The 27,417-nt window shown below is 36.8% G+C and overlaps 2 protein-coding genes across 2 annotated transcripts in view; one reads left to right on the top strand and one right to left on the bottom strand.

The window, feature by feature from the left end:
- Nucleotides 1-27,417, bottom strand: part of LOC150090726 (tripartite motif-containing protein 2-like) — a 158,611-nt gene that overhangs the window by 119,946 nt on the left and 11,248 nt on the right. Inside the window, exon 2 of the mRNA XM_090372350.1 lies at nt 26,756-26,848. Coding sequence (XP_090228476.1) covers nt 26,756-26,836 — 81 coding nt within the window. The 5' untranslated portion in view covers nt 26,837-26,848. The remainder of the gene's footprint in view (nt 1-26,755; nt 26,849-27,417) is intronic.
- Nucleotides 26,787-27,417, top strand: part of LOC150090725 (putative glutamate receptor) — a 155,604-nt gene continuing 154,973 nt past the window's right edge. Inside the window, exon 1 of the mRNA XM_090370274.1 lies at nt 26,787-26,873. The gene's annotated coding sequence lies outside the window, so the exon portion shown is untranslated. The remainder of the gene's footprint in view (nt 26,874-27,417) is intronic.

Genomic DNA, 27,417 nt, shown 5'->3' with positions numbered 1-27,417 from the left:
GAAAATGTCACATTTAATACCAAATTTTCAGCGTATGTTACTCACTCCCTGGGAAGGTTTCGGGGTCGATTCCGATTCGGCAGCCCCCCCCCCTCCACAGAAATCTCTAAGCTCAGATCGGCACCAAATTTTGAGGGGTATGTTTTTGGTTTCTGGGAAGTTTTAAGACCAATTACAATGTCATTACCCCCCCGGTCTCACCCCCTCCCCCAAAATAAACCTCGATAAATGAAGGAATGTTTTGGGAATTACTCCAGAAGGAAAAGCAGAAAAGGTATAAATTTTCGTCGCATGTTTTGCTGGTCCCTGAGAAAACTTTAGACCCAATTTAGATTTCATAACCCCAGCCTTTCCCCCCCTCTAAAAAGCGTTGGGCTAAATATGGAACAATAGTTGTGATCCATTGTAAAATTGCAGCGCCTATTTAGAATATTTCTTTAGATCTCTGGAACAAGTATGTCAACAGGTTAACACATGTTTCCTGTGCAAGCGTCTCTCTCCTTTAAAAAAAACTGTTACACAAAAATCAGCTCACATCATCACGTGATGAGGTTTTAGCAAACACTTTCTGAGCACAATACAGGAATTTTTAATCCCTCGGTACACTGATAATCGATTCATCTGAAATTCAACGCAATGTGCACATTACCTAACTGGTATTTTAAGGCACGTTCCCATAATAAGTAAAGCGTCTACTGTCTTCATGTTTGTCCATTATGTACAAACTCGGCTCCGAATGGACAGATTCTGATGAAATTTTATATTTGAATTTTTAAAAAGATATTTTGAATCATTCCAAATTTCATTAAAATCGACCAATGGAAACTTTTCTCCGATATTTGCTCTACAAGGAAAAGTCAGTCACTAAGTTCTCAAAATGTGCTCTTTAATTTCCTTGAAATGTTCGTGATGTTGTCACATGCTTTTGAGCATAATATAGGCGTTTGTAATTCCATTAACTTCTGTTATTTGATAACAAAATGCGAAAACATTACCTATTGTAGCTATTTGTTTCGTGCTTATTCGGAACACGAGAAGCATTTTTCCAACACCCACAGTTTTTGTGAAATTTTTAGCTTTGTATTTTCATAAAAATACGCAGTTACAAAATTGAGTATTACTCCGTACTACAAAATTGAGTATTAGAAACGAGGTAATTAACATGCTGTCAAAATGTACGATGGGCTAAGGCAAAATAATTTCTAAAACTATCGCGATAAGATTATTAGGTAGGCAAATCTAGTGGTTTAGTCTGCTGACATTTAAATGTTTACAAATCATCAGAATAATATCCCACAAAAAACTGTTAACTTATCAAAGAAAATACCTCAATTTCAGCATCACGATCAATAGACAGAAGAAGAAGGAACACAATTTAATTAGCTACAAACACAAGCCAAAAGAGTTTAACGATACACAAACATCGAGATAAGAGTACAGAGCGCCCTCTCTAAAATAGTACCAAAATGGAAAGCAGATGTCAAAAATGACATAAAATTAAGATAATTGTTGAATAAATAATTTTGCGTGAAGATGACCAAGTGTGTATTGTCAAGTCAGAATATCAGCTTAAAACTGCATAAATTCAATTTTATATCTCCAGGAAATATAACATGAAATTTTCCGTATATTGCTGAAGCGAAAACGTGGTATAAATAACAAAAAAGTTGGTTGCTTTTTTATTTGATTTTTATGGTACATCGCAATGAAAAAAAGTAACGATAGAATTAGATAAGAAAATTATGCAAAATCAATTGAGTAAAGGAAGGGATGTGTTTGAATTTAAGAGAGATTTTAGAAAAGAATTAAATCTTTGGCCATTTTTGGTAGGCAATATTTACTTATTTTTGCATTTTAAGTTTACTCTGTGTCGACAAAACATGAGGCGGCTACTTAACTGTTAAATTATAGATATATGAGGTTGTTTTTGTCGTTTGGTTTTAGGAGCATCGGCAACTAAGGCAATGTTGCTCAGTGTACATTGTTTGTAAATTGCGCGTGTTCTGAGGTCGATTTTTTGTTTGCTGGACGAAAAACCCGAGTTTTCGGGAGAAAAAACAATATTACCCTCACCTGAGACCGACTAACTCAGCCACGTTGTGAAAAGATCCATAAAAATTCCTCTCGTCATCGACGGGATTCGAACTCTGGTCTTTCCCACTGGGTGTGGAGGGGACGGAGATCTTACCAACCGTACTACCCACGAGAGAAAATATATGAGGCAGAATCAGTAAGTCAATAAGCAAAAAAAAATAAAACTGATCCTAATATTCATAATATTTATTTTTCAATATAAAGACCAAAAAATTTATACACTTGTCCCATCCCATCGCTTTATCAAATTCTGGAGAGATAAGTATCATTTTCATCCTCCTCGTCGTTAGAGAAAATGGGATTTATCTTGGGTCTACGTCTTTCAACCAGAATCTGAAAGTGCACCAGTTCAACGGAAAATATTCTCGTTCACTCCCAACAAAATAGTTAAGTCCGTGTCTTCAGCAGGTAACGGTGACTGTTTTCTGGAACTGTCATACCTGGAGATATCGTGAACGCTGTACCATATTGCTCACTTCTAAAAGAACTTAGGAACTCAGCTTTTAGAAAAGAGCCTTGACTACTGAGAAATCGAGTACTGATGTGGCGTGACAACGTAAGGGCCGCATACAAATTATTATTGTATTATGGTTACCCGTAATTGATTACATAAACCCGTTGTGTCTGTAAATTGCGCGTGTTCTCTGGTCGATTTGCTTGTTTTGCTTGGCGAAAAAGCCCCAGTTTCTGAGGGGGGGGAGGGGAACCTTGTTATCTACGCTTGAGACCGACTAACTCAGCCACGGAGTGAAAAAAGCCCATTAAAGTTCCTCGCGTCATCGACGGGATTCGAACCCGGGACTTTTCCACCCGTTGTGGGGAGGACGGTGACGATACCACTGTGCTTCCCATGCAGAAAGGGCCTCATACAGCGAATACAATCTAAAAAGCCATTAATAGTCATTAGTCTGGGGTGCGAACGTCTTGATCAACCTCCTCCCTACATTTCTGACCTCGCCCCCATATATTTTCATTTGTTTCGTCCTCTGAAACAGTAGCTTGGTGGTAAACCTTTTTTTTTTTTTTTTTTTTTTTTTTTTTTTGACGATACGAAGTGGAAAATTATTTACGTTACTGGTAACGACAGTAACCGACGTATTTTCATGTAGAGGGTTCCCAAATTTGATAAAGCGATAGGACAAGTGTATAAACGTTTTTGGTGATTATGTTGACCCCCTTATTTCGTGACTTGTTGACTTTTGGTGATTATGTTGAAAAATAATTGCTATATCCAAGTCGGTTTCCTGTTTACCTCTCCCCTCCCCCCCCCTTATTTCGTGACTTGTTGACTCTTTCTCATACACAATTACTTTAAAAGCTACATTTATATGTGGAAGTGAAACGTGGATATGCTTTTAAACAAAAGAAACAACTAATGGTGAATAGCACAAATGAAATTAAGTCCTCTACGAGTGTTTCTCAAACCATTTTATTCGTGGTACCATTGGATTATTCCTCCTCTCCTCTCTGCACAGTTCGAGAGCCAAATTGGACAAAATTTGTCATTTCACTCGCGCATTCTTATAACTCATCACACCCTTAGGGACGCTCCTCCAGGGACGTGGAGCTTTCAACTTGAGGACACCACCTTTTCTATTGAAATTTTCAAAGTGCGATCGATCACCACAAAATATTGATATTACAGAAATATTCCAAACTTAGCTTTACTATATGAGACGCATAATTTATACAACTTTTTGATAATTTATTTACACTATTTATTTAATAAATATACTTATAGTAATGTAGAAAATTTATCTGAATAATAAACAGTTAAATTATGATGTTTAGTGAGGTTACATTATTTATAGACTTCGTGAAGTTAATTATTAATGCATCAATATTACGTCAATCCTTTACAGCTCTAATAAAAATATATTCAAAAAGAATTAATCAAAACAATATTTTATATTAAGAAATTTTATAGTCATTTAAAAAAAAATTTAATTGAAAGCTGATTGTCGACTACCAGTATCTTCGTTGCACACATGTATTATCATAACCCCAGGGGCTCACATCTCGTGAGTATGGGCTTGGCACACCCCGGGTCCTGAGCTGGATATCATCATTCTTCTCTTTCTTGGTGATTCCCTTCCCTTCTACTTCTCTCTCAGGGTAATTCAGAATTTTTTTTTTTTTTTTTTTGGCTGGTGCAGCATAAGCCTCAGGCTTCCTTGCACTATATAGCTAATAATAATAATAACACTATAAACAGAAAAACTTAAAATAATACCGTTACCATGGTAACAATATACCGGTGTAGAAATCTGTGCATTCAACATAAATAGAACTTCCGTATTTTTCACCTTGAACTCGCAACACCTGGTTATTTCCGAAAGCGGTCACCTGTCCTTTTTTGCTTCATTTGTTCAAAGTAGGCGTAAAAATCAATAGTTTACTAAATTATAATTTCTACGTATTTCTTGTACTGTATACTTAGAGACGTATGATAAATGAAAAAATTTGGCTAACTTAGAACGTGGGCCAAAATAATTCTGATACCAAGAAAAGTGCTTAAAAAAACCTTGAAGAAGGAGGGTTAATGGGGGTGGAAGCATAAGGAAGTGAGGGAAAGCGAATGAAGGAAAAAAAGAATAAAAATAAGTATCAAGCGACACGAATGAGTTGCTACAAAGAAGTCATGTGTTAAGTAGGCCACACAAAAAGGCAGTGATTACGGTAATTATCAGGTAGGTTTCTTGAAGTTTGTCTCACGTGCATAACCTTGCAGGCATTTTACAGACTGATAGACACTAACAAGTAAGGTGACGTATTCCTATTTAAATGAAGCAAAAAAAAAAAAAAAAAAAAAAACGTGAACTATTTTATTTTTTTTTTTGTAACGCTTCCAAGACAAATATAGCATTTAAATGATCAATTATGAGCAGTACAATGTTGAGAAATCTTCCTCCTGAAATTGCTCTTCTAGTTGGAATATATCAAACAACACCGCGCTTGAAGCATTAAAAAATGATTTATGTGTACAATATCACCGGCAATGTTATTAGTTCAATATCTTAGCAATAGATGGTTGCAGTTACTTTTTTTTTTTTTTTTTTTTTTTTTTTTTTGGTAGTTGTTGGCGCATAGGCTTCTGTGGCCATAATGCACCTCCCAAGGTTTTTGCAGTACTTTGATCCAAGCCCGAGGCGGGAATCGAACCCGCGACCTTTGGGTTGCCAGACAGGCACTTTACCCACCTGGCTAGCCCGGTCGGCGTTGCAGTTACGATGAATTATTAATACTCAGACGATAACTGCTTAAATTCTTGCAGGGAAGGCTGCCTCCTATTAAACCGCCCTGGAATATCAATTGCATTTCTACATGAGCTAGAACGTGCCTTTTAATCTGTAGAAGTAAAACGTTGGAAATTTTGCTGTACTGTTTAGCAACCGTAATTTCAAACATGTATTTCGATTAAAGGTAGAATCATCTTGTTAAAATAATACCTCCGGCAAGCTCTGCACGTTGAGTGAATCTCCGCATGAAGCATAATTTTCACAGAAGAAGACTTCATTCATATTTGATGACCAGGACCTTGCAGTGAACGCACTTGATCTTGGCGATACGTAATAACACCGACTAAGCGCAATTTGGCCGATTTTACGACATCACATGACGTACGTAATCGCAACATAATTTAACACTGGCTTGGCCAAACCAGTGTTGAATTACATTTTGTACAAAGTATTTTATAGCGCGAATCGATTGATAATTTAATTGACTGATATCATTGCATAATAGTCAACTAGGATAAAATTGTTTGCTATAATGCTAACTACACTAAGGCACCATTCACAAATTACCAAACGCTGTTTTTAATGTTTCAAATAGCCACCTATCCTCCGTAAAAAAAAATGGATCTGACTCCTCCCCATTATCACGAAATTAAATACTTCATTTAAAGTCTTTTATTATTTTTATTATTAAAAAACTTACGTGACATTAGAACGACTTCTCCCTCCCTACTTGTAACGCATCGCAGCATTTATGTTAATCACATTTCCTTCTTTGAGTTAAATAATTTGTGAATGGCTCCTAAGTACGTTGAGAGAAAAAAAGAAAAAAAAAAAAAAACAGAAAGGCGTGCTTAGCATATTATTATTAAATATAGTCTGAAGACCTTAAAATATCGATGTGCAACTAATTTACAGTTTACTAAAGGAAATCTATATGGAAGAATAATAATTTCTCCAAGGAAATGGTAATGCGACATAAACAAACACGGGTGTCGTAATATTTTCATTTCGTGGTAGTTATTACAACTGTCGATGTCATGACATTCCATCTCTGAAAACATGACTTTGCATTTACTGACTAGAACACGACTACACATTACGACACACTAACTAGAGATCATAGAATCAAGTCATCTGGGAAATTGTAGGATCTATTCAAAGGAGAAACATGAAATGACTGATTTTAATGTGTTAAGCAAATTAATAAATATCAGTCTGCATTACGAACATTGGCTTAGTGGCATATCAATAAGAGAAAATTAAAAATCAGTTGAGAAGCCATGATTTTTCTTTCTTTTTTGGTGAAAACAACTTACTGTGTTATGATCTCTCTCTGGATGAACCTTTTCTTCTTCACGGACCATAATTACGACCCAAAGTCAAACCTTGTCCGGCTTCAACAATCTGCATAACGAAAAAGTGCTCAACCTCCTACCGAATAACTCCAGCAGTGTGGTTCAGTTTTCTTCTCCTCTAGTTTGCACAGTCTGACTGGCAATAGTTGCTCCAGAATAACTGAGCGCCACGGAACAGGTGTCGCGAGACTGGGTGCACGTTTTTCGTGTCACCAGTCATGCGTGGCCCACCAAGCCTAACAGTGTTGAATAGAAGTGCGGTAGGGTTCAGCAACATCCATCAAGATGGTCCGAGGTCACTGTACCCTTCTGCATATTTGTAAACCCCCGTGTCGTACTCGGACTGTTCATTATTAATATTCCGAAAAGGTCACATTATGGAAGGATGAGCATACAAGGATAGCAGTCTTCCGCCAACGTGAGTGTTTGTTATTTTCACTTCCTCCAAAAGTTTTTTTTTTTTTTATTAGAAACTTTTACATGTTACTGTGGAATAGAATTTGAAGGAAAAATAAGCTTAAAATGCACATCTAAATAGTTAGTGGGAGAAACTAAATATGGACGTCCTCTAAGATCAAAGGTTAACTTGCACTTACCCTTGGACTTCTCAGCAAATAAAAACAAGTCCGCATTCTGACTTCTTTTGTTTTATGTACGTACAGTCACGTACGTTGCATCTACAGATTCGCATGCTATTAATTTCTTAATGCGTTCGAGAACAGAAGGCATCTTGTAAATGCCGAAATTAAAGTCTGGTGACACTTCCGGGTCACATTATCTCTCCGACAGTTGGCAGTAACTTCCCACGAAGCACTCCGACATTTTCTCACAATATTTGCTCATTACAGAGGATATGAGCGTGGTTGTAATTGGATATCACAGAAGTTGTTGATGAACTGTTTGGGTTTTGTTGTAGAAAAACTCAGCTGTAATCCTGCATTTAAGTAATCTTAAAATACTATATTAAAAAAAAAAAAAAAAAAAAAAAAAACAGTATGTGTGCCTAGCACGCATAGCGGAAGATAAGTGAAATTTCTTTAGAATCTTTTGAAACGTTTATTATTTCAATGTTACCGTGGTTTAATATTTTGCAATTGTTTTACAAGTTTGTTACAAAGTTTTTACAGATCTCTTCATTGTACTCAATGGAGGTGGATTCAGTGGTCGCATTGCACATATACGTGCTCTGTACGCCTTACAATGCTCACTATTAGCATTCGACACGTTGAATTATACTTTTTTTCAGTCGAAATTTTTTATTAAATACGATAGAGAATGACGAAATAAATAATTTGGTTTTTAAATTTTTAAAGTCGAACTTCTAGAAGCTGAGATATAGCGATTTAAGACGTAAACGCGACACGCGTGCGAGTTACACCGTGGCCGCGCTGTAAGGGTGCTGATTGCGTCATGCGTTGCTGCTAGGTTTGGCGTCGCGTCACACGTGCCTGGTACGGAGTGGTAAAGTAAAGTGTATTTAGGGTCATACGGCACCAGGGGTTTCCCCCATCTCCGCGTTGTTTACATTGTGATGGGTGTGCCAGTTTGCTGGAAATACCAGAGATTTAAAAGTGTATGGCTTTTGCTCATGTGTAGTGTCGTGTACCGTTGTTCATCTGGTCATTTAGTCGCTGGACCCCTACTGAGGCCAAACGTTGCCCCACTCTTGCCCCGTGGAGGCAGACCAGGTACACCAGTATTGTAATTATTTACTCTGGCAGGTCCTGCCACCTAATTTCCTTAGATTTCAGTGGCTAGGACCTAAAAAAAAATGCACATATACATACAAAAATGCATATACATACACATAAATTGGTATAGGTTAGTTCGCGTGGTGAAGGCGCTAGAATGAGAAGCCGAGAGTTTTGGGCGAAATTTATTTTGATGGTTAAATTTGAATTGTGTGGGACTGTCGCTTGTGTATAGTTAGAGTTGGGGGAGGGAGGCTGAAGATTGGGGGATGTAGTCAGAAAAGGAGCCGATAGGGAAGGTAGCTCCAGCTTGCAGTGTGGCATGCCCATGCCCCACCAGAAAGAAGAGAAGGGTGGTGGGGGTTGCAGGAGATGGCAAGCCGTCTCCCTCCCCCACCGGGGAAGGGGAGTAATAGTGGGCCAGACAAGGGAGCTGACCCAGATCGCCAATAGGGCGTGAAGGCTTGTGGCTGCAAAGTGGTCGTCTATCATCAGTGGCCTACCATCCAGGGCTAATGGAATTCTCTCAGGCTTTCTTGTCAGGTCCCTACAACGACTGTGCAGGTTCTTCTTCATCTTTTGGTGAGAGTCGCTCATGGGACTGAGTTCCGTCCGTGTGTCAGTTGAGAAGAATTTTCATCAGGGGTTGAAGGTCCAATCATGTCCATTTGTTGTCTGTGCAGCGCGACAGCTGCTTGGTCGTTAGTATTTATAGATTGGGCAACGCCCCAGCTGTGGGTTAAAAGAGTCAGATCTGTATGGAGTGGTAAGTGTAAAGTGTAAACTGTGTTCGTGTCAAACGGCACCAGGGGTTTCCCCCATCTCCGTGTGGTTTTCTTTGTGGGTGTAACAGATCACTGTTAAGGCCAGAGATTTAAAAGTGTATGGGATTTGGAAGTATTGTGTTGTGTATCGTTGTTCCTCTGGCCATTTAGCCGCTAGACTCCTGCTGGGGCCCAACGTTGCCCACACTCAGCCCTGTGGAGGCAGACCAGGTACACCCAGCATAATTATTTACTCTGGCAGGTCCTGCCACCTAATTTCCTGAGATTTCAGTGGCTAGGGCCTAAATAAAATAAATAAATAAAAATAATAACGCGATTTTAAGGGGTGGTTCGCTAATGAGGTTAAGTTTCGGAATTGATGCACGATTTGGCTGCTATAATTTGGAAGTTTATTTAAGTTTTTGTCGTGTGGGGCGTACACTGTGATGTATAGAGAGAGTGAGGGGAAAGACTGAAGACTGAAGGGGAGAGACAGAAGTATGAGGCCAATAGGGTAGACGACCCCAGATATCAGTGTGGCATGCCCATGCCGCACCAGGAGAAGTAAACGGGGGAACGGTTGGGAGGGGACGGTCCCGGCCCCTCCCCCCGCCAGGATATGGAGAGAAAGTGGGCCAGACTAGGTGTCCAACCCAGATCGCCAAAAGGCGAGGCAACAGCATAGCTGCGGTTACGGTCATGGTTTTATATGGAGTGGTATGATGAATCATTTCGTGTCGCATTTTCGTGGCGATTTTTGTCAATCCACGAATGCAAGTCCCATGTGAAAACTGCCTGGGGCGCACCTAAAGAAGTTTCACTTAAAAAAAAAAAAAAAAGTTTTCAGCAAGCTACTGGGGAAGTGCAATCCATTTCAATATCAGTAATATAACTTTGTAGAGGAGCTTGATATCGCAATTCGCCAAATACGGAAGAGGAGGATATATTTTGAATTTGCAGCGAAAGTCATGAAGTATTATTAATATGTGTGTAATTTTTAGAAAATTTATAGTCCGTTTGGCTATTTTTAGAGATGAAAAATTAACATCACAAAACAAAGAACAATTAACGGGAAACGCTTGCATGAGACCGATTAGCTCGGCCACACAAGAAAAAAGTTCACTCTATTAAGACGGGTTTAAAAACTAAACACTGCCATACCATTAACATGAGGACACCACTCCATGGATGGACAAACAGGTCCTATGCATTCAACACATCACAGAACCTGCTATAAATATGCACACTGGGCTTCGAACAGGTAATTACAAAAGTGGGCATGCAAGGTGACACGTTCAATAGAATTAACAGATTCTAATTAACAGATTAACAGATTTCCAATGTGGAATGATAGTAGGATGCCACATTATCAAGCGTTCTGTACGAGACATCGCAGTCACTCTGGGGATTCCTAGGTCAACGGTTAGTGACGTCATATGCAAATGGCAGAATGGGACTGCGTTTGCCAAAAAAACGGCCTGGTAAATCCCGAAAACTAACAGAACGTGACAAGAGAATTCCGCGAAGAACTGTGCGTGCAAATCGTAATTTGCCATTTTCTCAAGTCACACAAACCCTCTTTGAGTATATTGGGATTAATGTCATCACTACAATACGAAGGACACTCCATGATATGGGTTACAATGATCGTGCATCTGTTCACAAGCCATTGATCACCTCAACAAATGCTAGACGCCGATTAACACTGACGTCTACCATTTGTGTAAGGAGCGCGAATCCTGGACTGTAGAGCAGTGGAAAACAGTCCTATAGACAGACGAGTCGAGGTTCGCACTCTACCAGTCTGATGGCCGTTCCTGGGTGTGCCGAATATCAGGGGAACAGTTCCTTCCTGATTGTATCCTCCCAACAATGAAGTTTGGTGGAGGTGCCGTTATGGTATGGATCTGCTTTTCATGGTTTGGCTTGGGCCATTAGTCGTTATCGATAAAAGCAAAAGGTTTCAGCAAAAAATATTAAATGACACAATAAAAGCTCTTTTTTTTTCTTTTTTGTCTAAAGGCAAGTGTACGGATATTAATGGTAGGGCAGTGTATTTTATTAGGATCACCTGTAAATTTAATTACAACAATCCCTGTGTATTGTGTCTGTGAATTGCGTGTGTTCTCTAGTCGATCTGCCTGCTTTGCTGGACGAAAACCCCCAGTTTTTCCGGAGGAAAAAATCTACGCCTGAGACCGACTAACTCAGCCACGGAGTGAAAAAAACCCATAAAAGTTCCTCGCATCATCGACGGGATTCGAACCCGGGCCTTTTCCACCCGTTGTGGAGAGGCCGGTGACGATACCACTTTGCTACCCACGCAGACATTAAGACGGAACGCGATGCTCAGGAATTTCCAACAAGATATGCAAGTACCCGAGATAAATAGATCGCCATCCGATAATAGGTCAAACAATGATAAGAGCCCTCTTATGATCTAATCTATAGAGAGTTCACAAATTACGATTATTCGTTGCACGTGGAGAAGGGTAGTTTTCTGAATGTTGCGTAATGGATTCTAATAAAAAATAAAAAAATGTGATTTGAATTGGACTATTTCGTCACGTAATGCTGGATGGAGATTAAACTTTATTGTGAGGTGTTACCAGGATGTTAAAAAAGTACAGGAATTGTGTTTCGTACTGTATGAGCAGTCCCTATTGCAAAAAAAGTTTGTCTCCTCTTACCTTGTATCCAGGAAGACATAAGGTAAGAGGAGTGTTAGCAACATCATTATAACAGAAGCCAAACTCTACAACCAAATAAGTCACTGTGTGGTATTTTTATGGTCTCGTATGGATTCCAACAACCAGCTTACGAAACTTCGCATATTCACATCGCTTTGTCAAATAACCGGCCATGACTGGCTGGTTATTTCACAAAGTATTAAAATAAATTAATATAAAATAAAGAATATGCATTAGATTTGTGGCGTGGTATTTATGCACATTTTTCTCTGAATATTATAAATATTCACAGAAAATTATTTTCTTAATCGGCTAGCGTTTAAGAAAAAATTCTAAATATTAATTCAACAAAATATTATCATGTAATTTTTTTTTTTATTATTATTTATTATTATTTTTTTAATGATCAGTTCATTTCCAGTCGTATATTCAGCATTGCTTGTTAAAAGCAAAGATCGTTTCCGGGGTTATAAATTTCCATTTTGGTCACAATTCTTTTGCCTATAATTAAGCGATTATAAATAGGTTATAAAGGAAATAGTACTGGGTTAGTACGCATTCTAAGAGATTAATCTAAGAAATTATGAAATTTCTAAGTAGTGGATTTAGAAATAAGGAAACTAATTTGATCTGAAAAACCACAAATGTAATAAGTTATTGAAACTAAAAGCCAATTAAAAATAACTTCGATTATATCGATAACATTTATTTATCCTAATAGTCATCAAATGTGAAAGATTACACTGATGTTAATACTCGTATAGTGCTAGGATATTGCAACGGGATAATTACGCTCTAAATGATCACGACCAAGATTATATCAATTGATTAATTCAGCGGGTATCAATCAATAACAAAAGAGAACTGTAATTAATTATTCCAATATAAAGGCATATTTTGGAAACCAAGAAACTTAAATAGAAATTAGGTTGTTACCTTGATGTTAGCGAAGTTAAATCTTTAAGGGTTCCATTCTCTTTAATTCTCATGTGAGGATACTGAAAACGAATACGAACAATAAAACTCCCTTCTCGTTGAAATAGTGAGCATAATGCGTTTAAATGACGATACTGAAGCGATAAAAATATCAGAGAAATTAAAAGACATGGAATTGTGTCATCATGTTCGAATACATGTTGACATCGTACTTATAGGGCAGATACAAAATGAGGATAAGATAAAAAGTCAAGAAGGTAATGAAATTTTTCGTTGTCTTGGACAAAGCACACACTTTACCTTTGCACATAAAGAAAGATTGAGCAGGTGTAGAATTAATCGTTTAATACCTCTGATAATACATCGTTCTTTTATTTATCAGAATATATATATTTAATTACAAATGATAGGTCGTAAAATCTTCAACCTAACATTTGGTTATTATGTTCAATGATAATACTTCTGTGATCCATAAGACTGCATATATATATATTTTTTTTTTTTTTTGGATTTTGAACATTCATAATAATATAAGATTTTACAATGACTTAAAAACATATTGCGTTTAACTGGAAATAGTATAGTGATAAAACTATCAGAGAATGTAAAGGACATTAAACTATGTCATGTTCGATTATATGTTGCATTATGTTGGACAGATACAAAGTGAGGATAAGATAAAAGTAAAGAAGTAATAGGATCTTGCGCATTAAGTGAAACTCGGAAATATCGTTTCATTTCTAGTGGAAAAGCATTAAAATTTATTAATCTCTTAATGATTTTTCGTCTTTTTATCATGCAAGTTGTAGTTGTAGGTTTTTTTAGGTTCAATTTAGGCCATATTGCGTCGTATATAATATGTTTATAAATTGAGCGTATTCTGTGGTCGATTTGCTACTTTGTTGGATGAAAAACCTGTCTTTTCGTTTTTTTATCATGCAAGTTGTTGTTGTAGGGTAGTAGTAGTAGTAGTGGCATGTGATGCAAGAAAGCAAGTGTATGAGCTTATGCAGTATCAGCCAAAAAAAAAAAAAAAAAAAATCACACCATTCCCTCCAAATGCCTGTCCAGTTCCTCCTTAAATTTATTCAACCTATCAACTTCCACAACGACAGATGGAAGTTTGTTCCAGCAAATTAACCACCCGCTGGCTAAAGGCAAATTTCCGCACATCTATTCTACATCTGTCCTTTCTTAATTTAAATTTATGCCCCCTTAGGTTCGTAATCTGAACAAGTGGAAGAATCCCATCAGAATTCAGCGTGCTCAACCCATTCAAGGCCTTATACATCTCAATCAGATCACCGCGCAGGTGCCTAGTCTCCAGCCACTGCAATTTGCAGAACTTAAGCCTCTCTTGGTAAGAGGATCCCTTCAGTCCCCTCACCAATCTTGTTGCCTTTCTCTGTACACGCTCAAGTAAATCTACATCCTTCCTAAAATGAGGCCTCCAGACCTGTACGCAGTACTCAAGGCGTGGCCTGACCATTGCCTTATACAGAGGGACAATCACCTCCTTCTGCCTGCTAGCAAAATTCCTATATATCATTGACAAACCCCATGACCTGCCCTGGCAGCCTGTCTGCATTGCTCAGAAAGCTTCATATCTGACTGCACAATTACTCCCAGGTCTTTTTCATTTTCTACCACCTTAAGTGTAGTACCACACAGTTGGTACGTTTCTCTGGGGTTACTTCTACCCATATGCAGTACTTTGCATTTGTCAAGGTTAAACTTCAGTTGCCACTTCTTAGCCCATCTACCCAAATTATCTAGATCCCTTTGCAGTAGCACACTGCCATTTCTGTCATTAACAACCTTGCCAACCTTTGTATCATCTGCAAACTTCGACATTAAGCCTGATATACCTTCATCAATATCATTGATAAATATACAAAACAACAGTGGACCCAACACCGAACCCTGTGGGACTCCACTGATAACATTAGTCCATGAAGAGCAGCACCCATTGATTACCACCCTCTGTCTTCTCCCACTTAACCATCCTTTTATCCATTGTAGCAACTTACCCTTAATACCATTCTGCTCCAATTTGTACAATAGTCTTCCATGCGCAACAGTGTCAAAAGCTTTCCTCAAATCCAAATATATGATATCAAAATTATTTTTTGCATCCAGTTCCTTTGTAACCACATCATAATATTCTATCAAATTTGTCAGACAAGACTTTCCCTTAACAAACCCATGCTGTGTTTGAATTATTGTTGCAGTCTTGTCTAGATGATCCTGCAATGCATCTTTAACCAGTGACTCCATTATTTTACCCGGAACAGAAGTTAAACTAACTGGTCTGTAATTACTCGTGTCACCCTTCGATCCCCCTTTGTGAATTGGGGATACATTTGCACATCTCCAGTCCGTGGGAACCTCCCCTGAGTCCAATGATGCTCTCATAATTATGGCTAAGGGTTTGCTTAGTTGCTTTGCCGTCTCCTTTAATATAACTGGATAGATCCCATCCAGCCCAGGTGCTTTTCTTATGTTTAACTTCAACAATTTCTCCTCCACTTTGCTCTCAGTTATTACAAAATCATTAAGTATCCTGCTACAATTTGATAACCTTCTGCCATTTTCAAACCTTAATAACTGATCATGTGTGAATGTAGATGCAAAATACTCATTCAGTTTGTTTGCTATCTGAGCAGGATCATCATCAGTCGAACCACCGATGTCAAGTGGACCAATCAGATTCAACCCCTTCCTTTTAGAGTTTATATAAGGAAAGAAATCCTTGCTGTTTTTCTTAGCATCTTTTGCAAGGATTTCTCGTAATCTGCCTTCGCCTGCTTAACCTCTTTTGAGACCTGATTACGGACTAGCTTATATCTACCATAGGCTTCTGAGTCGCTTGATAATTTATATGCATTCCATGCATTTTTCTTCTCTGTTACGAGAAGAAAACCATTAGATAACCATTTAGGCCTAAACCCTGAACAATATTTCTTAATAGATATGAAACTTTTAGTAGCTTCCACGATTAATTCCTTGAATGCTTCCCACTTAGAATTTACTGTTGGTAACATCGTCAGTTGGTCCCACTGTACAGAATTTAAAAACTATCGGAGACCAGTGTACTCGCCTTTATGGAAGCAAAAACCCTTTCCTTTACCCCTGGTGGTAATTAAATCTTTAGGTAAATCCCACATCAGTACACTGTGATCACTGCCACCTAGTAGTTCCTTTATGTGCAAATTCTTAATATACGAATGATCACTGCTGATAACCAGATCAAGAGTGTTACTTTCTGTGGTTGCCTCTCGAACATGCTGCTGCAGAAAACAATCATCCAATAAATCCACAAAAGTCTGACTAGTGTGTGAGTGACCAATCCACAAGTTCCAGTCAATATCTGGGTAGTTAAAATCCCCCATTATAAGACATTCTGATTTACTAGCCCACTCTATTTCTCTGTTCAATTGTTCATTGTACAGGGTGTTTTAGGTGCATCTGCAGTTTAGGCCATATTGCGTCGAATATAATATCTTTGTTTGTAAAAGAATGAGAGAAGTTTACCTCAATATGATACGTTGAACACTTCCATATGATACTGTCCAAAAATTAAAACGAAAACAATTAAAAAATCGAACATTACAGTAAGAAATAATTAAAAATCAAATGAACACAATTAAAAATCAATTTAACGCAATTAAAAATTAAATAAAAAATTAATTTAACGAAAAAAAATTGCAAAACGATTTTCATTAAATAAATTTTTTACTTAATTTTTAATTGCGTTAAATTGATATTTAATTGTGTTCGTTTGATTTTTAATTATTGTTAATTATTTCTTACTGTAATGTAAGATTTTCGATTTTTTTAATTGTTTTCATTTTAATTTCTGGAGAGTATCATACGGAAGTGTTCTACGTATCATATTGAGGTAAACTTCTCTTATTCTTTTACAAATATTGATATCAACGTAGAACGTATTGAGCACTATAGTTCTGGTTCATACGTACTATAATATCTTTGTAAATTGAGTGTGTTCTAGGTCGATTTGCTGCTTTGCTGGATGAAAAACTCGAGTTTCCGGGGGGGGGGGGGAACCATGCAACCCTTGCTTGAGACCGATTAACTCTGCCACGTTTTGAAAAATACCTAAAAAAATTCCTCGCGTCATTGAGTGAATCGAATAGATTTGAACACGTCTTCCCACCCGGTGTGAGGAGCATGGTGATTTAACCACTGTACTACACACGAAGGCATCTCTCTATCCTCTTCAAGTTACTACAAAGACTATTTTTTTTTTTAATTTAATGAAACATTTTAAAAAACGTTTTTAATAAACATTTTTTGAAATTCTCCGTGTTTTCCATTAACCAAAAAATTAAATTGTTTAACCATATTAAATTAATTTGTTTTCAATTTTATTAACCATATGATTAATAAAATAGAAAATAATAATTTCAATGTAAATGTTACATTATCTTTCTGGTCCTGAAGGTTTCTGTCCGGCTCTTAAAATTAGTGCTGTGTCGTCTTTTTATAATCTTTTATTTCATCCACATCTGTTGCGTGGAAATAAATTCATATACTGCAAATATTTTTCATCCCTCCAAGATCTCGTTCGAAACCGAGGTAACACAGGCCTTGAAGCATCAGTATATTGTGTCTGTGAATTATGTGTATCCTAAGATCAGTTTGCCTGTGTTTTGATAGGATGAAAAATCCGATGTGTTGGGATCAAAAAACTATGCAGTATTTTAATCGGTTTAGTGGGAGGCGATTGCATAGTCCACAAAAGTTCTTAACGTCAGAATCGAACTCGACACGGTGAAAGAGCAGCGAAGCTGTTTACTGAGCTATCGGCTAAGGTTTCGGTGCTTGGTAATTTTAGGTAATATTAGTGAATCTTTCATTAGAGTAATCTACTGCAGAGAATATTGAATATTCTCATTATCCAAGATAACCTTAAATTCATATAATAGTGGGACGTAAATTCACTTAAATATAATGAGTTTCAGTCATCAACAAATAGGAATTTCGTTACGGCCTCATTAAGCCAATCTTTCTAATGTGCTCACTTTACCGGGAGAGTTCATTCCCCTCGTAATGTATGGTTTGAACTTTAAATGAGTAAAAAGAGGAAAATGGACACCAGACAGATAAACATAAGTGCTTCAGGGAAATAATAGTCAGCACAACAACTTTAGGTAGTAGAAAAGAAAGAGGAATTTGCGTGACGTGTCACTACTTAAAATCGTAAGTCAAATGTAATTTCTGTGATCACCAATCAATTGCTTATCGTTTTCGAGTCAATAATTGATATTCTCTCATCGGTTCTAAACTTTTAAAAATTCGAGTAGCTAGTCTTGATGATTACTAAAAACTGCAATAGCTTATCTTCTTTTTTTTTAAAAAAAAGGTTAATGACTATAAGATAAACAGGAAAAGTAAATACATTATGGGAAGGGGAATTTCTTAAAACTAAACAAAAATAAAAAACAGAATGTGCATCGTAAACGGCACAGTTTAAAAGAATTTGTATACTAGCTGTTAACTTATATTATTTGGGTAATTACTTTTGAAATACGTAATTAATTAATTAATCAATCAAATATTATAAATATATTAGAGGTGAGTAAAATGAAAACGGAAATTTTCATTGAAAAAATCGCGACACCACAATTTAAGCAGTGTCCCATCTGTATAGCAGATTTTTTTTATCCGGCTCATAAAATCATTTGGTTTCTGCTGGCACCATTATTTGACAGTTTTCATCATTGCGGAATCGACCTCCTACGTCATTTTTATTTTCCAAAATCAGGTTTAAAATGTTTGTACTATGTTTTAAAGACAGTCCTAGGAGTAATTTTTTTTTTTAACTTCAGCTTCACAATCCCAGAAATAATTTCTCTCCTCTTTAAATCGCCTTGGTTTGCAGACCGAGTCCCATTTGCAAATGTTTTTATTCATCGTTTAGTTTTAGACTCTTGGGAATCTACTTTGCGTAGACCTTCCAATATTGAAATCTGTTATGTATGATGGTGTTGAGTCTGTAGACAGACCCACAACTTCGATATCTGTCATATTAGGGCCACAAGGAAATTACCGCATATACCCGTTTGTGTTATATCTGTAAACAGCGTGTGTTTTCTGATCAGTTTTTCCTGTTTGTTGGATGAAAAACCTGATTTTCAGGAACAAAACCTTGCTAATAATAATCAACGAACCTTTATAATTAATAATATGCCTTGCTATCCTCTACTGAGACGTAATTCAGCCATGGAAAAGAAGCCCATAAAAGTTCTTCGCGTCATTTACGGGATTTGAACTCAGGCTTTTCCACTCAGTTTGGAGGAAGGACGGTGATTATAACCACTGTGCTGGGTGTTTTAAAGTGAATATTTTAAATCTAAACAGTTTAAATCTCGTTTTAATCTGACACTCTCTCTCTTTCTTTCTTTCTCTCTCTGTTATAAAATTTCAAATCAAGTATACAAAGAACACAAAAGCAGTAAAATAAACAATTTATACACAAGGTTTCCAATAACGAAGGAAATGAGACATCCCATTAATAATACTCCTATGCAAAAAAATACCCTGATTTTATATGTATACTAATGCTTAATATTCCGACATTAAATATAAATAAAAATTATCACACAAAAACGAACTTGCATTCCAATTAATAAAACTATAATCATTAATTTATTTTAAATAACTCCAAGAAACAGATCCCTTAAAATAATCTACCAATGATTATGATTTATCAATAAATTTAGTTTATGACTAGCTTTTAACTTACTCCAGTTTTTAACTTTAGTTTCAAAATAGTTCTAGTTTTTAAATAACTAAAAAGTCAGATAATTTTAGGGCAAAAACTTAATGCAAATGAAGGTCATGATACATTACTATTATTTCGCTTTTTTTTATTTATTAACATTACAATTTATTATAACTTCTAAAATGTGGTAGTTGCATTTTACCTCCATACATTTTGGTATATGTCAAAATATTTGCGATTGAAAGAATGTTTTACAACCAACAAATTACAATATAACAAAAGGATAAACATGAAAAACCAAGAATTGTAAGGTGGCCTACATGATAAGGTCTTTTAGAGGCTTATATTTGAATGTCTATCTCTAATTTTCGACATTTCTTCATCTTATATCTCTTTTCTTGGCAAAATGTCTCCGAATTAATCTGTCAATTATTATAAATCCTAATGTATTGTAAAGAAATGACCTCATTAGTCCAAAAGTGCTTTTGAGGATTGGGTGAAGTGGCACCCACCAATCTATCTTCCTGAGACTTTCTGGTATGTTCGGGTTGCCGAACGATACTATTCAGGTCAGGACCATCAAGTATCTCAGCGATAAGATTACAAAGAATAGTAAAATTATTCCCTATACGTATTTGAGTCCATGGGATGGATCGGAGAATCGACTCGAATATGATCAGGGGTAACCAGTGGCTTGAATGAGCTACCTCATGCTCTAATGTTCCACGTTGAAATGTTTCTTGATAACAAAATTTGAAACAGTAGATCATGTGGTAGAGGCATACACGAGTATAGGCGCTAAACCTTTTTTTCATATATTTGACCAGAAGCTTTTTATCTGTTACTTTTGTCAGCTGTCGTTTCAAAGTCCAGGTTGCTGCCTAGGTCTTTGCTTTTATATTAGAGAAGTGCTGCCAAAAGAATAGCCCATTATCCCAAGTCGGCTCTAAGTCTATATGATATTTTACCTGTGGGATTTTTGTGCCCCTGATTCGAATATATTTGACTTTTTTCTTAAGAATTTGCCAAATCATATGATGGCTGATTTAGTAGGTTCGATGGTCAACCCGTGTCTCTTTGAGATACTTTCACATATCCTCCATTTGATGATTTTTTGTGTTACTGAAGCTTGAAGATTAGATTCATCCGATCTTCAACTTAATATCATCAACTTAATATCATCTGCATATAATGAGGTATTATCCAGGTGGATAATAAGGTATTATGACCCATTTTTTTTATCCCTGCCAATTGTTAGGCGATGAAAAAAAAATGAGTTTGGTACCTCATAAAACAAAAAAAGAAGACAAGCTCTGCCTCGGTATTCCCTGAGCACGTTCTCACTAGAGTATGTGTGTTTTTAATATTTTTAATAAAAAAAATTTTTGATCCAGTAACTGTACGACAATGTTCAGAATATATTATCATTAGCATTAGTAGAGGCATTTGATGCAAGAAAGCAAGCTTATGCAGCATCAGCCAAAAAAAAAAAAAAAAAAAACAATTAAATAAATAAATAAAAAATAACCACTTCCACTTCACCCCTCTGCTCGTTCGAAATACCTGTCCAGCTGAGCCTTAAACTTATTTAGGCTATCAACTTCCACGACAAGGGATGGAAGTCTATTCCAGCAACCAACCACCCGCTGGCTAAAGGCAAATTTCCTCACGTCTATCCTACATCTGTCTTTCCTCAATTTGAATTTATGCCCTCTCAGGTGATTATTCTGAGCAAGAGGAAGAATCCCATCAGCATTGAGCATGCTCAAACCATTCAAGGCTTTATACACCTCTATCAGATCACCTCGCCGGTGCCTAGTCTCCAGACACTGTAATTTGCAAAACGTAAGCCTTTCTTCGTAAGAGCACCCCTTTGTTCCATTCACTAATCTTGTTGCCCTTCTCTCTACTCGTTCCAGCATCTCTACATCCTTCTTGAAATGAGGCCTCCAGACCAGTATACAGTACTCTAGGTGCGGTCTGACCATTGCCTTATACAAGGGAATAATCACCTCCTTATCCCTTCTAGAAAAATTCCTATATATCATCGACAATACACCATGAGCTACTCTTGCAGCCCGTCTGCACTGCTCAGAAAACTTCATATCTGCCTGCACAACCACCCCCAGGTCCCTTTCATTCTCTACCACTGTCAGTGTAGTACCACAGAGTTGATACGTTGCTCTGGGGTTGCTGTTTCCCATATGTAGTACTTTACATTTGTCAATGTTAAACTTCATTTGCCACCTCTCAGCCCATCTGCTCAACCTTTCCAGATCCTGTTGCAGTAGCATAGTGTCAGTAGTGTCCTTGACAACCCTGCCAACCTTCGTATCGTCTGAAAACTTGGACATTAAGCTTGATATACTATCATCAATATCATTTATAAATACAGAAAACAATAATGGACCCAATACTGAACCCTGAGGGACTCCACTAATAACATTTGTCCACGATGAGCAGTGTCCATTGATTACCACTCTCTGTCTTCTCCCCCTCAACCACCCCTTTATCCATAGCAGCAATTTGCCTCCAATGCCACACTGCTCCAATTTGTGCAGCAGTCTTCCATGTGCAACAGTATCAAAAGCCTTTCTAAGATCCAAGTATATAATATCAAAGTTATTCCCTGCATCCAGTTCTTTTGTGACTGCACCATAGTATCCAATCAAATTGGTCAGGCAAGACTTCCCTTTAACAAAACCATGCTGTGTCTGAGCTATAACTGAAGTCTTGTCTAGATGTTCCTGCAGTGCTTCTTTAACCAGTGCCTCCATTAATTTTCCAGGAACAGAAGTTAAACTAACAGGTTTATAATTACTTGTGTCTATAATTACTTAAGAATAATGCACTAACAAACCATGTTGAAGGCTGCTTTATCGTCTAGAAATAACATGGCCAATTGTGCTTTATTATTAATGGCATGCTGTATTTTTATAAGTGTTTTTAATGCATTAGTTTGCTTAGACTTTTTGGGATCGTTTAATGTAGATAAGTTGTCCTAAGTGAAAAGTAATGAGTGTTGGTAGTATAAGCGTTTCAAATAATTTCAGTAACTCACATCACATAGAGATAGGTCTGTAGTCCTTGATCTTGGAAATAAAAAGTATACAAAGTATGAATACCAAATGCGGGATATTTCTCCTGTTTTTAAATTTTGTTATATATATATATATATATATATATAAGCTGACTCAGTTGTATGCGAAGCTAAGAACAAACTAAGTTTACCACAAAATGTATGAACTTCGTATTTTCTCTTTATGTTTGTGTGCTTCCTATGGACATCGAATCAGTAGAGAAATGATCATTCTTCTTTTACATGTACAAATTAATAATTTCTACATGTAAAAGTAATGATACAAAGAATATAATACTGTGAAAGAATTCACCACGAATTATCTCGGTCTTGCACTTCAAATAAACAGTACTACTCTTAAGGAAAAGTACTGGATGTTTGTTTTTATTTTTGACATTACTCAGACAGCTGTTTCAGAGATTATTGTCTCTTCATTATTGCGTAATTAGGTATCATTAGTTAGCGTGGAACTTGCAAACCAGGTGAAGAAATGTTTCCCGATATGAGAGATGACTCAGTATAAATCTAAGGCTTAAGGCATACAAGAGCTACAAAACTTTACTTCGGCTATATTTTAGGTAGCTAAGAGCAAACCATTTGCTTTTAGCTAGGTAAATACAACCGAAGCTTTTGCCAGCTCATGCAGTAATAACTGAAAGACATAACACCTTCTAAAATTCGCACTTCTTGGAATACTTCCAAGAGTAAAAATCGTTATATTGTACCTAATAATATTATGAATACAGGATTATAAATCAAATATATGAGCAATTCTAAATAGCGATAAGACAAAACTGATCAAAATCCAGTTACAAAGAATCGAAGAAACGCATGATTCATAATTTATATGAGAATTTGCACGAATTCTGAATTTCATACCGTACCCAATCTCCTGTAATTTGCACCTAAGCATCTGGGTGAAACCTAGAATTCATTTTGAAAAAGCATTTCCTGCTAAACAGCTCTAGCAATATACAATGTTCAGACTAATCATGCACTTTAGGATCACCATACACTTCTGATGTGGCTACCAGATCTGTGGCTCCCACTCGTTTTATAAAACCTGGCTTGTTAATAGTACACAAAAGGCTCCTCAGTAGCCAGATGGGAAGGAGCAGCACTGCGTAGCACACGCTTCTTAATTAGACCGGGGTTCTAGCCCGTCACCACCAAATACGGAGGATGCGGAAAGGTCAGGGAATGACCACCGCATATTCCGGAGCAATATGGCCTTAGTTGCTAATGCTCCTAAAAACCAATTAACAAACAAACAGTACACAAAGCTTGATTGTCTTTACCGAATTGAACACAGTAAGGAGGAAATGTGCAAGGTGGTAAATCGTGTTCACTTCAATATATAGTGTATTAAGTATATCATGACGAACTGCTTCAAAATTTTCATGTCCGATTCAGTCTTCAACATTTCTTTTATTGCCAGTGAAGAAATTGTCACTCACGGTAACGTCATGACCTCCACGTATGTTTATCGACTGAGTGTCTTCCAACAAATCCTGCTTCCTTAGTAACCAGTATCCGATTTCGACCTTTGTAACTTTTGGATATATTCCGGGAAAAAATGGCAATTTCTTTATTTGTTTTTCTAAGTTTCTTAGTAGTTTATCAAGATTTTGGCTGTAAGAATAATCTATTTCTGATCGTTTTCCACTCTTCATCTTTTCGTCTGATTCTGCAAGGTTTTTGTATGTGGGAAACACTAGAAACGCAGTCAGTGTGCCTGATAATATTAAATGCTCTCATTTTTACTTTGTCGCTTGAATTTATTTGTTAAAGAACGTTATGTAAGGTACACTGAAAATACTACTTCTCAGGACTCAACTTTAACCTCTATATATGAACGCTTTTATTTCTTAAAAATTTATCAATCTTCAGAGCACAACTCACGAAATAAACAATGTATCTCATTGTAAGTATGAGTGACATGTGAAAATACGGTGGTTTCACAACTCAAAATTTCTGACAGCTGTCGACTTACATACATCACAAAGAGACAACTGTAAAACTCTTTCATCCCATTCAGTCTCACACGGTAGCAAGCTATATCCCTTTGTTTGTTCATTTTAAAACTTAGATATAATCCCTGCAGTCATTGTTTATTGGGAGATTTATTGCAGGGGAGATATAGAATTCTGCAAGTGTAACGCCCTGCTGGAGTCCGCCAAGGGGATGTAGCCTCCCCGTTGCTTTTCAACATCGTGGTTGACGCCATTATGAGGCAAGCATTCAGAAACAGACAGGGCATACAATATAACAAGGATCACTATGTGACTGACCTGATGTTTGCTGATGATAGTGCTATCCTTGCCGGTAACGACGCTGAAGCCACGGACATCCTCTACGACATTGCCCGCATTGCCCGGCCATAAGGTTTGAAGATCAATGCTGGTAAGACAAAGGCCCTGACAACAGATGGATCGCAAGCCACCATCTATCTCGAAGGCGTCCAGATCGAGCAAGTGCAGGACTTTAAATACCTTGGGTCGCTGGTCCAGGAGAAGAAAGTTGCATCCACCATGGAAATCCACAGCAGAATTGGACAGGCGGCCACTGCGTTCGCCTCGCTCAAATGGTGTCTGTGGAAGAGGACCAACATTTCCACAAAGACTAAAATCCGACTCTTCCGGACTTTGATCCTGCCCATTCTTCTTTACGGATCGGAAACATGGATTTGTCTCAAGTTAGATTTGAACAAACTTGAGGTATTCCAAATGCGATGCCTGCGGCAGATCTTGGGCATCTCTCTTCGCGACCGCATCACTAATGATACCATCCGCGCCAGATGCCAACAGCAACCAACCATTGCCGACCAAATCCAGAAGCGAAGGCTCAGATGGTTTGGCCACGTATGTAAAATGGGCACGAACAGAATACCATCCACACTCCTTTGGAGACAACGACCCACCCAATGGAGCATCCAACGGACCGCGCCTAGGAAAACGTGGGCCAAGCAAGTGGAAGATGACTTGAAGAGCCGACGTCTCGACCTTAACCAGGCCAGGACTGAAGCCATGGATCGTAAGGTATGGAAGAACATCACAGAGCAAGTCTGAAACCCTGCGGCATCTACAGCAGCATACTGGTTGCGTGGCCAACCGCCTCTCCCAGCTGCCAGCTAAGGACCAAAGAAGAAGAAGAAGAACGCCCTGCTTCCAAAAAATTGTGCTACCGCAGGATTCAACTGTATTTGGGTAAACAATTACATGATGGAAAAAACATGATGGATCAATTGGTGATTGCAAACATTATTTAAAAAATACACGCCAGTTAAGTGCCAAAACCCGATGGTACTCAGTTAGGGATTTAAGTGAAAGTCATAATTACGATTAAGAATTTATTCAAGTTTTTTTTTTTTTTTGTGTACATATATTTTACAATAACTACCAGGATTATGGCTGTCTTGTTTATACTGACAAAGTTATTATTGTCATATACAAGATGATTAAAAAATAATTTCCTCGGATCGAGATCTTATAATTCTCAAAATACTTGGAGGAATATTTCTGTATTAGTAATGAGCATCAGATAATCTTGCATATTTGCATAGTTCAAGTATGCGCCACCAGATTGAGAATGATTATTTATTAACGTTCAGAAAGAGCAAAGCAATAATTTTAAAAATATATAACATTTTAAAATAAAACATTTCAAAACATATTTTAAAATATGATATAAAATATATATTTTTTTGTTTGTGGAAAATCACTGAATTCGTCGATTCAAGTTGATAAGTACATGTATATATAATATCAGCTTGGGGTGAACTAAAGTTTAATTTTTATATTAAAAAAATATATAATTACCTTTTTTTTTTTTTAATGCTTCATATAGCGAATATTTTAGAATATTTTATCGAATAAACTTAGCTTCAAGTAAGCGACATATTTAAAACACTGAAACAGTTGTAAACGGTTCCACAATGAGCTCGAGCAGAAATTATCTTAGCGGTTGTAGTACTTGCGACGTAGTCGAGTGAAAAGGTTGTTACAGAATTAATGATTATTTGCATTAAATTTAAACTTTGTAAATACATTAAAGCAAAGTTCTTTTAATAGTAATTACTAGGAAAACAACTTTGCATTCAGTTTAAGGTTTGTAAATATATTAAATCAGTTTAATTTGCTTGCGATTAAATAGTAAATACCTGTGTCAGAGAAATATCGTCTGCTTCTTCTCCATCAGCACTGTGCTTATTTCCTTCAAATACATCAAGTGTTCTCGCCATTTTTCTTCTTTGCTTTAGATGGAATTATAATGAATATGTAAGTAATATAAATTAAATATAAACATATTTATTTATATTTAATAGTAATGCATATTTAATATTATATTAGAATTTAAGTTATATTTTAATATGTGGACTATATAATATATGTACATATTATTTATGCATTTTCGGTTACGATAGTTATGAAACTATGTATAAATACTATATATTTTTTATCTTTATACATGCCACTTGCTGAGTGCGCGGAATTTTTTCTAAGTTTAACCTACAAACACCTACATTTTTGCTTCTGAGTAATGCTTACATTTTATTTCGAAATTATTCGTATTCACCCTACTGTTCCTTTTTGTGTGGATATTAATTAGATAATGTTGGTAACGAGAGCCATTACATTTGTAAAAGTGTTACACTTACTGTTACGATTTTGACGTTTGAAACTTAACATCTGTTATTCAGAGAGGTGGGAGTGTAAAATTGTGGTTGGTTTATACTTACTGGGTAAACATCTTCCGCATAAGTTTCCTTGAACGGTTACTAAATATAGCCTCCTTCTTTTTGTTCCATCAGTTTCTGCCTTC

The sequence above is a fragment of the Mastigoproctus giganteus genome, chromosome 1 (genome assembly GCF_048544385.1).
Source record: "Mastigoproctus giganteus isolate SK-2022 chromosome 1, ASM4854438v1, whole genome shotgun sequence".
In the NCBI taxonomy this organism is placed as follows: domain Eukaryota; kingdom Metazoa; phylum Arthropoda; class Arachnida; order Uropygi; family Thelyphonidae; genus Mastigoproctus; species Mastigoproctus giganteus.
This window is presented reverse-complemented; position numbering and strand designations above follow the sequence as displayed.